The 14,527-nt window shown below is 36.9% G+C and overlaps 1 protein-coding gene across 1 annotated transcript; it reads left to right on the top strand.

Annotated features, from left to right (window-relative positions):
- Window positions 1-840: 840 nt before the first annotated feature.
- On the top strand, window positions 841-12,889 carry LOC135779462 (uncharacterized). The gene is made up of 6 exons (XM_065290174.2): window positions 841-955; window positions 1,035-1,301; window positions 11,888-11,956; window positions 12,344-12,489; window positions 12,585-12,688; window positions 12,763-12,889. Exons 1-6 carry the CDS (start codon window positions 841-843, stop codon window positions 12,887-12,889), a joined length of 828 nt encoding a protein of 275 aa, XP_065146246.2.
- Window positions 12,890-14,527: the final 1,638 nt, after the last annotated feature.

Raw genomic sequence — 14,527 nt, 5'->3', positions numbered from 1 at the left:
GTAAGATGTTATATGACATTTCTTTGTTTTTTTTCCTCACTTGCATACTTTCTGTTGTCTGTTGAACTGCTCTATAAGAGCAAAATCACACTTACAGTTGTGGTATTATAGACGTTTAATGTTTCTGTACATTGTTCTCTTTTTGTGTAACATGGGTTCCGGAAGCGTTTGCACACAATGTGTGATCTAGTTGCAAACTTGGCGCTGATTTTTGCTAGTGTGGCTTGCTTATATACTTGCCATTATAAACTTCAGATGTTCAAAAATTTGTAAAATATGTTTTTGTGACTATTTATTATTCAGTCTATCATATAGACCATTTTGCAAGATGTAGACAACACTGGTCCAGAAACACTTCCTTTTTAAACACTGAACGATATATTAATATTATTTAAAATTACAACAAAATTTTTACCAACAGAACATTTAGAACTGAATCAAAATGTACAATAAATGTGAACTAAAAAACTTAAAAACAACAGGAAGTGCACCTGGACCACTGTTGTTTACATCTTGCAAAATGGTCTGTATTACTGTAAGACAACTTGTTTTATATACCTAATCTCACGTATGTGATTATATAATAAACTGTATAAAGACATTTCTATAAATACAACAAAAAGTCCCTGTACTGGGCACTTGTACTGTAGCTGTCATGAAGGTGAATGTCACACACTAACCACTAAAGTTTCCGTGTTTAAACTTGAATGCAGATACTTTACTTGAACAAACCCCTTGAACAAACCTGTACCAGTATTGGCACAGCTATTGTTTGACAGTAAGAGATCAGAGATGTCCGAGATAATTTATAATAATGTGATCAGAACTGAGACTCTGGAAATGGACAGAGGAGAGAGAGAGGAGATGATGGTGGTCATCTATGAAAGTTCAGATGCTGTAAGAAATGATGAAGTGATGATAAACATAGAGAGACAGCAAGCGCTTCAACATACAGGTACTCACATTCATTTATCAGTTGATTTATTGAAGTGAGAAAGAAAAGACAAATGTAATCTGATGTGTGTGATTTTCAGGAAGAGTCTCAGTGAAGAACAGAAGACACAGATCAGTTCAAGTGTGTTTGTGTTTACTGTCTGTTCTTCTGTTCACTGCTGTAATAGTCATCTGTGTCTATTTCACCAATGAGACAAACCGACTACTAACACACAACTATAACTTGACTAAAGAAAATGAGAGGTTACTTACAAAACACAGTGATTTACAAAACCAGAGCAGAATCTTGACTGAAGAAAGAGAAAAATTCAGAAACAAGAGCGATGAACTCCAAACTGCCCTTCAAGGTAATCATGAGTTTTTTAATGATAAAAGAAATGTTTAAATGTACAGGTTTATAGTACCATGCTGTGATAACTGCATGGTGGACAATCTTATTTTTATGTTTATTACAAATCTTTAACCAAAATCTATGCATAAATAAGACCCTTTAAAACCATCAAAAACACATTGAAATAATTTTGATCATCTGTTTATTTAAAAAAAAATCATATGACACCCAGTGCTCCTGGTTAAAAACAGATAACTTTGTAACACTTTATGGGGCGGTTTCCTGGACAGGGATTAAACTAGTCCTACAATGTCAGAAAAAAAGCCTTTTCTGTCACTGGGGTAGTACCCTCAAAGGTTCAGTTTTGTACATTTTATGAGTATACAACACATTGAAATGTTGTACCTTTTGGTGTACAATATTATACCTTAAGGACCTATTGTGTACCTTTAAGGACCAATTTTGTACAAGATAAATGTTAGTGGTACAAAAAATTTAACTGTACCTTTAAAGGTACAAAATAGGTCCTTAAGGTATAATATTGTACCCCAAAAGGTACAACATTTCAATGTGTTGTATACCCATAAAAGGTACAAAACTGAACCTTTGAGGTTACCACCCCAGTGACAGAAAAGGTACAATTTTAAACCTTTTTTTCTGACAGTGTAGATAAATAAATAATATAATAAATATATAAAATAAATGCTGTCCAAATTGAAAACAACTTGCACTGACATCTTAAAATACATAATTTCCCTTTGTTTTGCCTCAAAATGCACACAAGGAATGTTTTTAGTAATGCATGTTTGTTAAAAACTAGTTATATTTCCTAATGGCTAAGCTAATCCCTGTCCGGGAAACCACCCCTAATTATCTAAATGAATTCTTACTTAAATATGAAGTAATGCTGAGTTAAGGTTTGTACTAATCAAAAATGAACGAAGATTAATCATTTACTACAACATAACTATAGACTCAACACAATTGTTAACATTAATTAACAACTAAAAACATGTCATGTTGTACTTAATGATGACTCTTCATTAGTTTATGATTAGTACATCAATTAAATCAGCTTCAGTTCATACTAAAGTAAAAATACATTTATATCTTAGTTTATTATAATTCATTACCCCTATAAAGTGTAACCGTTAACTTTGTTAAGAGCTCAGTCAAATGCTTCCTGTAGTAACTTTTGCCCACCATTTTAGGTCCTGTCCTTATTGTAATTTTACTCCTGAAGGCTGAGGATCCATTTGCAAACTTTAATAAACACGTAGTCGTACAGGCACATAATCAGGGCAGGCGGCAAACAATTACTAGGTCAATAAACACTCCAAAGACAGGTACAGGTAAACAGATAGAATAAACGCTCAGAAATGATGCCGGGGCAAATCAAGACTTTGTAACCATACTAGTGACTGAGTGGTTTAAATAAGCAGTCCTAATTGACAACAGCTGACCGTAAAATCAGTTCAGGTATGTGGGCTCATGAGAAATGAAGTCTGAATAATAAGACTAGTCTATGTGTACAACAGGTGGTTGTCTCCTCTCGCTCCCCTCTCGGACCACCAGCAGGTTTCAGCAAAGAGACATGAAAAGTGGGAGAAATATGATAATTAGGAGGCAATTCTAGGCGAAAGAAACAGCAGTTATTTGTTTGGAAATTGCGAAAGGGCCCACATACCTAGGTATGAGTTTGCAGGGCAGTTTGAGGTGAAGATCTCAAGCGGACAGCCAGACCTAATCTCCAGGCTTATATTCAGGGTTAACTCTGCAGTGACGATCTGGTTGGGCTTTCTGTCTCCTAATCACCCGTTGGAGATGATGATGTGCTTGGTCCCAGACTTCCTCACTTCTCTGAAGCCAGCCATTCACAGATGGGAGATTTGTGGGTTCACCCGCCCAGGGGGAAAATGGTGGTAGAAATCCCAGAATGCATTTAAAGGGGTTAGACCAGTATGACTATGGAGACTATGGAGTAGTAGACTATGGAGTTTTGATTGTACCCAGCCCACATAAGATACCAGCTCCAGTCATATTTATTTTCACTGCAATATGAAGGAAGAAAGCGAGTGAATGAGGGTTTCAAGAATTATATTCTTGGGGGAGAATTGAACTCATCATGGCAGCAGGAGAGTGTGTCGGCTTTGATGTTCTTCGATCCAGGTATGTAAGTAACAGAAAAATTTAATCTGGTGAAAAACATAGACCATCTAGCTTGTCTGGGATTCATTCTCTTAGCAGTGCAAAGATATTCCAAATTCTTGTGGTCTGTGAGTACAGTAAACAGGTGTTGAGCCTCCTCTAGCTAGTGTCTCCATTCTTCGAATGCAGATTTCATACCTAGTAATTCATGACCTCCCATGCCGTAGTTGTGTTCAGCTGCAGAGAGTTTGCGAGAAAAGAAAGCACAGGAAAACATTTTGGCTGAGGGGCCATGGCGTTGAGAGAGTACAGCTCCTACGCCAGTATTGGACCCTTACGAAAAAGAAGTATACTTCAAGTTCATTATATTAAGTATACTTAAGTAATGTTGGAGTATAGTTTTAAGTATACTTTATGTAGTAAGTGTACTAACATTTATGTTCTAGTAGTAAACTTGTAAGTGTACTGCTTGAATACCGCTTGGGACTAAATTGGCCCACTTTTAGTATATAAAAGTATACTTCTAAGTGTACTATAAGTGTAAGAGTAGTCAACTTTAAGTGTACAACTAGTGCACAATTAGTTCTTCATTTGTACTGCAAGTGAACTCATGAGTATACTAGTAGTTTTCTAGACTTATACTTCAAGTGTACATGCAAATGTTCTGTTAGATTACTCTTAGTAAACTAGTAGGTTACTAATTTTGTGCTGCAGGTATACTTCCAAGTGTTTTTTTTATATACTTTTAGTTAACTAGTAGTTTAATAGTCATATACTGAAAGTGTACATGCAAGTGTTCTGTTAGTGTACTCTTAGTAAAATAGTAGGTTACTTATTGTGTGCTGCAGGTATACTTCCAAGTGTTTTTTTAATATACTTTTAGTTAACTAGTAGTTTACTAGTCATATACTGAAAGTGTACATGCAAGTGTTCTGTTAGTGTACTCTTAGTAAACTAGTAGGTTACTTATTGTATACTGCTTGTGTAACAAAGCACTTTGACACTGAGGATCCATCTGCAGGTTTTTATTAAACACACTCATATTCCAACAGGCAAGGTTAAACAACAGCAAACACAGCAATGTAGGGCAGGCAAATCTCGTAGTCATGAAACAGGCAAAAGGGTCAGCAATGACAGCCAGTACAAATCAAGACTTTGCACTGACTGAATGTTTCCAGAGAGTTTATATAGGCTGTCCAATGTGTTTCAGGTGGCAGACCAATCAGTCCAGGCATGCGGGATTATGGGAAATGGAGTCCAGAACGAAAGTTAATATTCAGGGGGTTCAGCCATATATATAGATATATATACAACCTCAAATCAGAAACAGTTGGGACACTGTAGAAATTGTGAGTAAAACAGGAATGGAATAATTTACAAATCTCATAAACTTATATTTTATTCACAATAGAATATAAATAACATATCAAATGTTGAAAGTGAGACATTTTGAAATGTCATGCCAAATATTGGCTCAATTTGGATTTTATGAGAGCTACACATTCCCAAAAAGTTGGGACAGGTAGCAATAAGAGTATAAAAGTTAAATGTACATATAAGGAACAACTAAAGGACCAATTTGCAACTTAATTGGCAACATGATTGGGTATAAAAAGTGTAGCAGTGTCTCTCAGAAGTCAAGATGGGCAGAGATAGCCTATATTCTATTGTGAATAAAATATAAGTTTATGAGATTTGTAAATTATTCCATTCCTTTTTTACAATTTCTACAGTGTCCCACTCTAGTGTCCCATTATATATATATATATATATATATATATATATATATATAATTTTAGTATTTATTATTTTTTGTTTGATTAGCTCACTGATAGCATACGAAAGATTTAGCTTCAAATTGAAAGTACAATTAAAAGGTACAAGTAAAAAAATTAATACACATTGTATTGTACTTTAAGTGCAATATATTAATATTTATAGTATGATGTTAAGTTCACTTAAAGTAAAGTTGAGTAGTAAACTACTAGTTAACTAAAAGTATAGTAAAAGAAAACTTGCAAGTATACCTGCAGCACACAATTAGTAACTTACTAGTTTACTAAGAGTACACTAACAGAACACTTGCATGTATACTTTCAGTATGAGTACACTAGTTAACTAAAAGTATAGTAAAAGAATACTTGCAAGTATACCTGCAGCACAAAATTAATAACTTACTAGTTTACTAACACTAAAGATTCTCCATAAAGATAATATACATTTGTACACTACATATACTTTCAAAATTTACTTAAAATATACTGTTTCTAAAGGATGCCAAGTAATGTATTTTATAAATATGCTGTCAGTGCATTATTATAATGATAACTTTAACAGATAAAGTATACCTAAAATAAACTTTAAAATAAGTTCAAATTAGTATACTTTAAAAATTGCACAGAACTTTAACTCCAAGTATATTTTTTTAAAGTATACTTTTAGAAAATATACTAAATTATAATTATTTTGAAATATGTTAAAAGTTTAATTGTAAGCAAATATGTTGTAAGCATACTTTCAATATATTCAAAGATGCAACATTTCTTTCTAAGTATATTTGTAATGTACTATTGCAAAGTTAAATATACTTGAAATACAATAAAGTATATGTATTTTTCACCAGGGCTATTCATATGGCTTTTTGCAGCTTTCTTGATGTAGCTTTCGTTGTTGCATTTTTAGTTTATACTTTTAAGTATATGTCAGTAAACAAGTATAGGCCAAATACACTTAGACATTTCGGTCAGTATAGGTCAAGTATACTTTAGTACAATTTAAGTATATTTCTAAGAAGTACCTAAAGTACATTTTAGAGAAGTACATAAAAAGTAAACTGAAAGTATACTTTCTTATTTTAAGTTTAAAAGAAGAATACTTATAGCACACTTCAATAAACTTCTTTTTCGTAAGGGGAGGCATCCACCTCTACAATGAAGGGCAGGTTGGGGTCAGGGTGGTGGAGAATAGGCACAAATGTGAACTCTCCTTCAGTTCTTGGAAAGCGTTCTGAGCTGGAGTTGACCAATTTAGGTAAGCAGAAGGGCATTTTGTCATGGCGGTGAGGGGAGCTGCCACAGTGCTCTAATTATGAATGAACTGCCGGTAGAAGTTAGCAAATCCTACAAAGCATTGTTATTCTTTCAGAGATTTAGGTTTTGGCCACTCAATAACTGCTTTGATATTGGATTCATCCAAATGTTGTCGCTGTAGGTGATGACCCATCGATTCAATATGTCTCAGAATACGTCGTTGTTGAATAATTGGAAGATTGATGGACTGTTCGATAATCCAAAGGGCATGACGAGGTATTCATAGTGTCCGGACTTAGTAGAGAAAGCAGTTTTCCATTCATCTCCTTCTTTAATGCGGATTAAGTTGTTAGCACATCATAAATCCAGCTTGGTGGAGTATCTTGCACTTTAGGGCTGTTCCAAGGCTTCGGGAATGAGTGGGAGTGGACAATCAATACATGGTCGCAGGCTTCCATCTTTCTTCACAAAGAAAAATCCAGATGATGCAGGAGAAACAGAGTGGCGAATGAACCCCTTAGCTAGTTCTTCCTCAATGTATCTGTCCATAGCTTCTGACTCAGGTTGAGAGAGTTGAAAAATGCACCCCCTAAGTGGTGTGGTTCCTGGTAAGAGCTCAATGCTGCAGTCATTGGGATTATGAGGTGGTAGATACACCCTCTTTACTAAAGGCTTCTGCTAGATCTGCATACTCAGATGGAAGCTTGAGAACTTTAGGGTCCTTAGAAGTGATGATAGTGTTGAGTAGTATGACTGGACGTACTGTTGACATACAGGTCGATAGGCATACTTCATCCCACTTAACTATTTGCTGTTCTCTCCAGGAAATCTGAGGGTTATGTTCCTTGAGCCATGGCAGGCCGAGAATTGATGAATTTGTTGTGCAAAGTTTTAACCTGTAGATGAAGTTCTTCCATGATGTGCTTAATTTTCCCCTCTCCTAGCGGTTTTCCATCTACCGTCTGCGCTGTTAGGTAAGATGTACAAGGTGTTAAAGAAATTTTATGACAACATGCAAAACTATGGGACATAAAGTTTCCTGCAGCCACTGAATCGATTAGAGCTGATGTAGTAATGAATCCCTCGTCAGTGGTATTTTTAACAGGCACTTCAATATTACTGGTTAATGATTGAATATAGGCACTCACCATAGTAGTTTTCCTTGTATGAGGTCTCGTGGGACAGGAGGACAGAATATGACAGGGCTTTCCATAATAGAGACACAGTTGATTTGGAATCCTGTGATCTCTCTCCTGTTGCGTGAGATGCGTATAGCCTAGTTGCATGGGTGCATTGGCAACAGGTGGAAAACTTGGCAGAGTGAGGTTATAATGACATCTAGAATGGATGAGATTGTCTATCTGAATGGAGAGTTCAATAAATGCAGCCAAATCTCTTCCCTCATCGCGGCATGCCAACTTCACTTGTTGATCATAATTTAATCTTCTAAGATAAATCAATTTCAGTGGGTCATCTGGCCAACCGTGCTGTGCAGCGAGTGTACGAAACTCCAACGCATACTCTGCTGCTGGGCGATCTCAATGGGAAATGGCGAATAAGCATTCACCTGCCATCTCTCCTCCCACAGAATGTTCAAACACTTTAGGAACATTCACTAAAAATGATCAAAAGTGGGGAAAGCCGATCTGTCATCTTTCCATACTGTCATTGCCCAATTCAAAGCTTTGACCATGAGGAGATTGCACACAAAAGCAACGCGACTAGTGTGAATGGGGTACAGGGTGGGTTGTTGTGTAACAAAAAGTGAGCATTGCATCAAAAAGCTCTTACAATTCTCTTCAAATCTCCTTTGAATTTCTCTGGGAACACTAACCTGGGGTTAACGGTGGTTGTCGTTGGGAGAACATCACCGCTTTGTGGGATGGCTGCCATTGCAGCATGCGGTGAAATTTTTAGATGCTGTAGCATCCTCACTAACTCCTAAGTTATCCTGCTGAGGTGTCCGAGTTGTTGCCAAGTTGTTAAAGCCAAGTACAACTGTGAATCATCCGCATAGAGATGAAAAGAGATGTTATGCTTCCTTATGATCTCACCCAGTGGGAGCATATACAGGCTAAAAAGCATAGGACACAAGATGGACCCCTGAGGGACCCCATATGAAATACAGAACAGAAAACACTATCCGGACAGAAAACATGAATATTAAAGTCACCAAGTATATGGATCATACAGACACAACATGAGAGAGAAAGTCAGACTCTTTGTCTGACTACACAGGGCTCCCAACCCATGTTCCCCTCTATGGCCGCCTTAGTGGTAAACCCTTGTACTCCAAGAAAAAATCTCATAGCTCTACTTTGGACCGTATTACATTCTGGAGAATCTTCAAAACCCCTTACTCCAGCAGCATAGAACAGCATAGATCTAACCATTGAATCATACAGTTTAGTAAATGTGTCAAAGCTCAGCTCAGGGCAGACCTTCATCTTATTAACAACAGCTCCAAGTGCCCCAGCAGACTCTGATAACACTTGTCTACCTTCTGAAAAAATTATATTTTCATGAAAACAAAACCGAGATACTTATAAGTTACAGAATACATCAGTGATGTTTTTAATTAGCAATTACTAATGTTCTTGTAACTTGTAAATCATTTTAAATTATTGTTTTTTACACTTAAAATTATACTAGATGTAGCAGAAAGCACTATAAACAATTAACGTGTGTGTGTGTGTGTGTGTGTGTGTGTGTGTGTGTGTGTGTGTGTGTGTGTGTGTGTGTGTGTGTGTGTGTGTGTGTGTGTGTGTGTGTGTGCACGTGCGTGTGTGTGTGTGTGTCTGTGCTTGTAATTTTAAATTGTTAAAGAAAATTACAGTAGTATCGGATCGGCCAGCATCGGTATCGTCCAATACTCAGAATGGAAATGGAAAAAAAGTGGTATTGGTTCATCCCTAGACTCCACCCCCAGTTGGTTCAGCTGATTTGGAAATGTTTCGGCAGAGCACAGGTACATTTGTTTCCTTCTCCAGAGACATCCCATTGTCGCCTGTTTTACCCACTTACCGGAGGAACACTCAGTGTGGAGGCATTGGCGCACAGCTGGCCCAGTGCACCTCGTGCTAGTAAACGGTAGATCAGTGGGTCAGAACGACCTGGTTATTAGATTTTTAAGAGGTGTATGAAGGCTGAATCCTTTGCGCTCTCCCTCTGTTCCTCATTGGGACCTGTCCGTGGTGCTGAAAGCTCTCCAGGACGCCCCCTTCAACCTCTGTGTACCGTGAGTATCAAGTTTCTATCTATGAACACTTTAATGCTCCTGGCATTGGCTTCTGTTAAGAGGATAGGGGACCTCCATCCATTTTCTGTCAAGAATTCATGCCTACAGTTCGGGCCTGCTGATTTCAGAGTAAGATTGAGACCCAGGCCCGGCTACTTGCCCAAGGTTCCCACCACTCCATTCAGAGGTCAGGTGGTGAACCTGCAAGCGCTGCCACCGGAGGGGACAGACCCAGTCATGGCTTTATGTCAACACTAACTGTAATGCAGAGCTCTTAATCTTATTTTGTTTATAACTATTTAACTTTCATATACTGTTACATTTCAAGTATTCACAACATATAGGCATGTTTTCTCCTAATGGCTAAAATTGCTCTTTATGATTTCTTTTTTTATTAAAGATATATAGGCTATACAGCCTTTCCATTGTATATTACATTCAGATGCGACTGTCTGAGTTGGCCCCATAGTGGCAGTCATAATTAAATTTTAGTTTAATCGTCAATTCGTGCCAGCATGGGAGACAACAGGTAGATCCCATTGTCGATTTTAATTTCATAATCTACTTTAATAGTAAAAGATTTACTTTTTTTGTAAAATGTTATTTACATTAAGTTATTCCTCATTCCAGCGCAAGAGCCTTTAATCTGTAAATATATTTATAGTAAATAATTTACTTATCAGGTAATCAATCGTTTTTAAGGATTCAAGTGTTACTGATAAAGTTAAAGCAACAACAAAGAGGTTTTTTTTACCTTAAAATAACATTTCCAAAAAAAGTTTCAGTCGTTCATCCACTCGAAACAGGGTGAACAGCACTTTCACATTCGCTTTGCAGCCCCCTGTCGGCCAAAACCGCACTAAAGAAGTTTCCAACTGTTGGGTCGCGGTCCTGTAGTTCGAGTGAAAACTACAAAAACTTGCTTTACGGCAGACCTACCATCCAATCAGAGCCAGTATTGCTGCAGTAGGCTACATTATTTATGACAGTGGTAATGGACAATTCCGCTTCCAACCTGTAGGTGGAGCAAAGAGCAAAAACTCTTTAGTGTTGCTTAAAACAAAAAAATTATTTATCATTTTCACCTTGCACAGTGTTTTGATTGGAATACACTGAAATCTCTTCCAGTCAGCCCGTCAAATGCAGTGTAGTCGCACAAGTTTATATTTTTTATATTTTTAAAGGTAAAAGTAACCATGCTGATTTAAAATCTGACAGAGATGACCGGCAGGCCAAATAAAGATGCCAGTTGACTTGCCCTGCACTAAAGGTTAGGAGCACGTGCCACCATGTGTATGTTTTTTGTTCGGACAGGTAGTGTAGGGCATCATGTGACGCTGATAATTATCTCATTAACTTTTCCTTTTGTAGCTCAGGTTAAAGGGTTGATGTTGTTGATGAGGAGGCCAATGGGGATTCACGTTCTCTTGGTGCCGATGCACGGCCTTCTACCTTTGGTTATGAGCAGAACATGGGGGAGGCTGCAGCTGAGGCTTGCTTGCCACCCTTTGAACCATTTTTTCTTGTCTCAACTGTGTCTAGAGGACATGTGGAACTGAAAGTCCGCCTGGCCTTCTTTCAACAAGAAGTCCAAGAAAAAGCCCAAGCGCGGCAGGCTGAGTTAAAGCTGCATTTAAAAATATGCAGGTCGGAAATAGTTTTCGATAAGCAAATAAAGTTGCAACAGCTCGAGCTAAAAGCGATGAAGGTTGCCATCAGTTTGATCCAAATTGATTCCCTGGTGGTTGATTCGTCCTTAGTCACCTTTGACGTCAACCAAACATAGTGCCTCAGTTTAGGGAGACAAAGGTGGATTCATATATCAATGCATTTGTGTGCATTGCGATTTTCCACCATTGGCCAAAAGATGTTTGGTCTTTGTTCTTACAATGTCGAAATTTTGGTAAAGCTCAGAAGGTCTGTTCTACAATCTCCTTAGAAGACAATTTTAAAAGTTTAAAATACAATACTGTAAAAGCTGCTATTCTTTGCGTATAAGAACTGGTGCCTGAGACTTACAGACAACGATTAAGAAAACACAGAAAACAGCATGTAACACATTGCAAAAGAGTACTGCATAAGATTCATGAGCAATAGTAATAATGATGCTGTCTTTGTAAACATCACTAATGTAGCTTGTTCTTCTGATGACTGCTGTATTTCTGCTTTGTGTGTTTTTGTATACAGAGAAAAATCAGCTAATACTGCAGTTAATGAATGAAAGAGAAGATCTGAAGAGATGGCTTATTAAGCACGGTAATCTCATGTTTACTCTCCCTAAATATTTTTTTATTTAATTTTTTCAGTTATTCAACTTCATTCACACATAAAAATGTTTTAAGCAAACATTACATTAATTAAAATATTCAGGTGAGTAAAATACACCCAGTAAACATCAGACGTCCTCATATTCAACCAACAAAACACTTTAATCTAAAGTATTTATAGTGCATTCAAGCTATACATTTATATCAGTATGTGTGTTCCCAATCAAACCCATGATCTCGGTGCTGCAAACACAATGCTCAACCATTTGAGCTACAAGAATATAAATGTTGTATCCACAGTCAAAATTGGGAAAGTTTCAGCATTATGTATATTTCAGCACCGACAAAGTTAATTTCTAAACTGTTGCTTCAACAGATCGGCACTCTGATAACTTTAAATGGATTTACTACAACTTCCGTTTTTATTACATTTCATCTGATTATAAAAGCTGGAGTGACAGCAAAGGAGACTGTAAAGAGAGAGGAGCAAATCTGGTGATTATAAACAACAAAGAGGAACAAGTAAGTGATGAAAAGTTTGATCTAATGTGTTTGTGTATGTTAACATTCATTTATTTGAGTATTTATGTATAATTTATCACTGTTTGATTTGACAGGAGTTTTTGCAGATGGCTATAGCTGGTCAATATTATTATTGGATTGGTCTGAGTAAAGAGGGAGGTGTTTGGAAATGGGTTGATGATACAATGTTGACAATAAGGTGAGAGATCAATAATTTAAATTAAGATCAGAAGTTACAAAGTTTTTAAATCTTGTGCTTCATTGGTGTTTCAGGTCCTGGATGAATGAATACCCCAGATCTTACAAATATAGCTGTGCTGTAACATCTTCATCAGGGTTTGCTTATAAGTCATGTGATTTAAAATACAAATGGATCTGTGAGAAGAGAATCTTACAGTGAAATAAACTCATGAACTAATACACCAGCACCAGTTTGTTTAGTAATTTTGTTTACTAATGTTTGTTGTTATTCAATAAATACTTAAGTACTACAAGTACTATAGAGGGTTTTCACGGTTCGGTCAGTTACCCAGATGCACGGCCATGTTGGAGATACTCGGACATAAACAACAGCATGGATTGCATGGTTAATATAGTATTCAAGACATTGTCCTACTAATTTTTGATGTTGAGACCACGAGAAAGCTTGTGAAAGCTGCTAAAACATACATAGAAGGACTTGGTAATGTCAGGGTTGAGGACGGAGGACAAGAGAACCCAAGCGCAGACGATGTCGGGGAGTGAACATAGAACACTTATTAACAAAGAACAAAAAAACAAAAGCCCACGAGTGGGCAACACAACATTAAACACGATATTACAAACACTGACTTAACATGATAGACTAGACTCCGATGAAAACATTAAACTGGATAAACAATGAAGACTACATAACATGACACGTATGATCCCAATGAACCAGCACAAGACAAGATGAGATTAAATAGGGGAACTAAATGAGGGCAACACAGGTGCGAGGGATAACTAATAATGAATAATTAACAAGGAGAAGGGGGCGGGGACTAGGAACGAGACAAAAGAGGCACAAGACCCAATATACAAGGCCATGAGCCTCCACATAAAACATGAGGCTGTCAGAACCCTGCCATCACGATAAAACATAAATATAAAACAAGACTCTTATGGCAGAGTCCTGACAGGTAAGCAGGAAAGGGCACAATATTTTTGATAAACTAAAGTTATTAGGCGGTAAATATCTGCACTAGCTGGCTCCTTGGTCTTTGTAGTCTAATAGTATGCACTAGTGGTGTGACGAGATCTCACAAGATTAAATATGTATAGCGAAATTAATTAGGTTACAGGATTTCTCGTGGAGGCGAAATGCTGGACCTTTTTCAAACAAAAGGCTGCATTCTTTGGAGATTGCATTTTTAGAGTGCATACGTCATAAAGACTGTGAGAATATTAACAATTATAAACTTCACTATTATATTAAGTTAATCCTACATTGTTGTAATATGCTTATGACTCTGTTTGAGAAACGGCCACTGTCCTAATATCAGCATAAAGTTAACTTTCTGGCTAAACCATTACTGTGCGATGTGCATGCATTATATTCTGTCTTTTACTGCGTGTGCTTTTTTGTTTGGGTTTCCGATAATGTTCGTCTGAGACGTGTTGTGATGTCTGTTGATCTGTTGATGTGAAGCGTCTCAGCAGATTAAACCCTAAATCCAGGTTTAAATGATTTGAACTCTGCATGTTCTTGCTCAAGAATAACAGTGGCTGTATAATTTCTATTGTAAAGAATTGGACAATATTAAATATTTCTTTTTTTATCTCATCTCGTTCTTTTAAACCCAATCTCGTGTCTCGTCTCGTGGATTAAGTGTCTCATCAAACCCCTAATATGCACCCATGTTGATATTACGTTGCTGTTTGTAAAAACTTGGTTAAAAATCTGATTCTAGTCTAATTTCATAATCTACTTTAATAATGCAAGATTTAATTTTTTTGTAAAATGTTACTTAGATTTAGTTATTCCTTAAGTGGCCCTAAATGCAAGATGTCCGGATAA

The sequence above is a fragment of the Paramisgurnus dabryanus genome, chromosome 10, assembly GCF_030506205.2.
Source record: "Paramisgurnus dabryanus chromosome 10, PD_genome_1.1, whole genome shotgun sequence".
Classification (NCBI taxonomy): domain Eukaryota; kingdom Metazoa; phylum Chordata; class Actinopteri; order Cypriniformes; family Cobitidae; genus Paramisgurnus; species Paramisgurnus dabryanus.
This window is presented reverse-complemented; position numbering and strand designations above follow the sequence as displayed.

What these genes read in the sequence shown, in the direction of transcription:
- LOC135779462 (XM_065290174.2), top strand. Translation starts at nt 841, where the DNA reads ATGGACAGAGGAGAGAGAGAGGAGATGATGGTGGTCATCTATGAAAGT. An exon ending in GAGATGGCTTATTAAGCACG is followed by an intron (nt 11,957 to 12,343) that starts GTAATCTCATGT and finishes TTGCTTCAACAG; the next exon opens with ATCGGCACTCTGATAACTTT. An exon ending in TAAACAACAAAGAGGAACAA is followed by an intron (nt 12,490 to 12,584) that starts GTAAGTGATGAA and finishes TTGATTTGACAG; the next exon opens with GAGTTTTTGCAGATGGCTAT.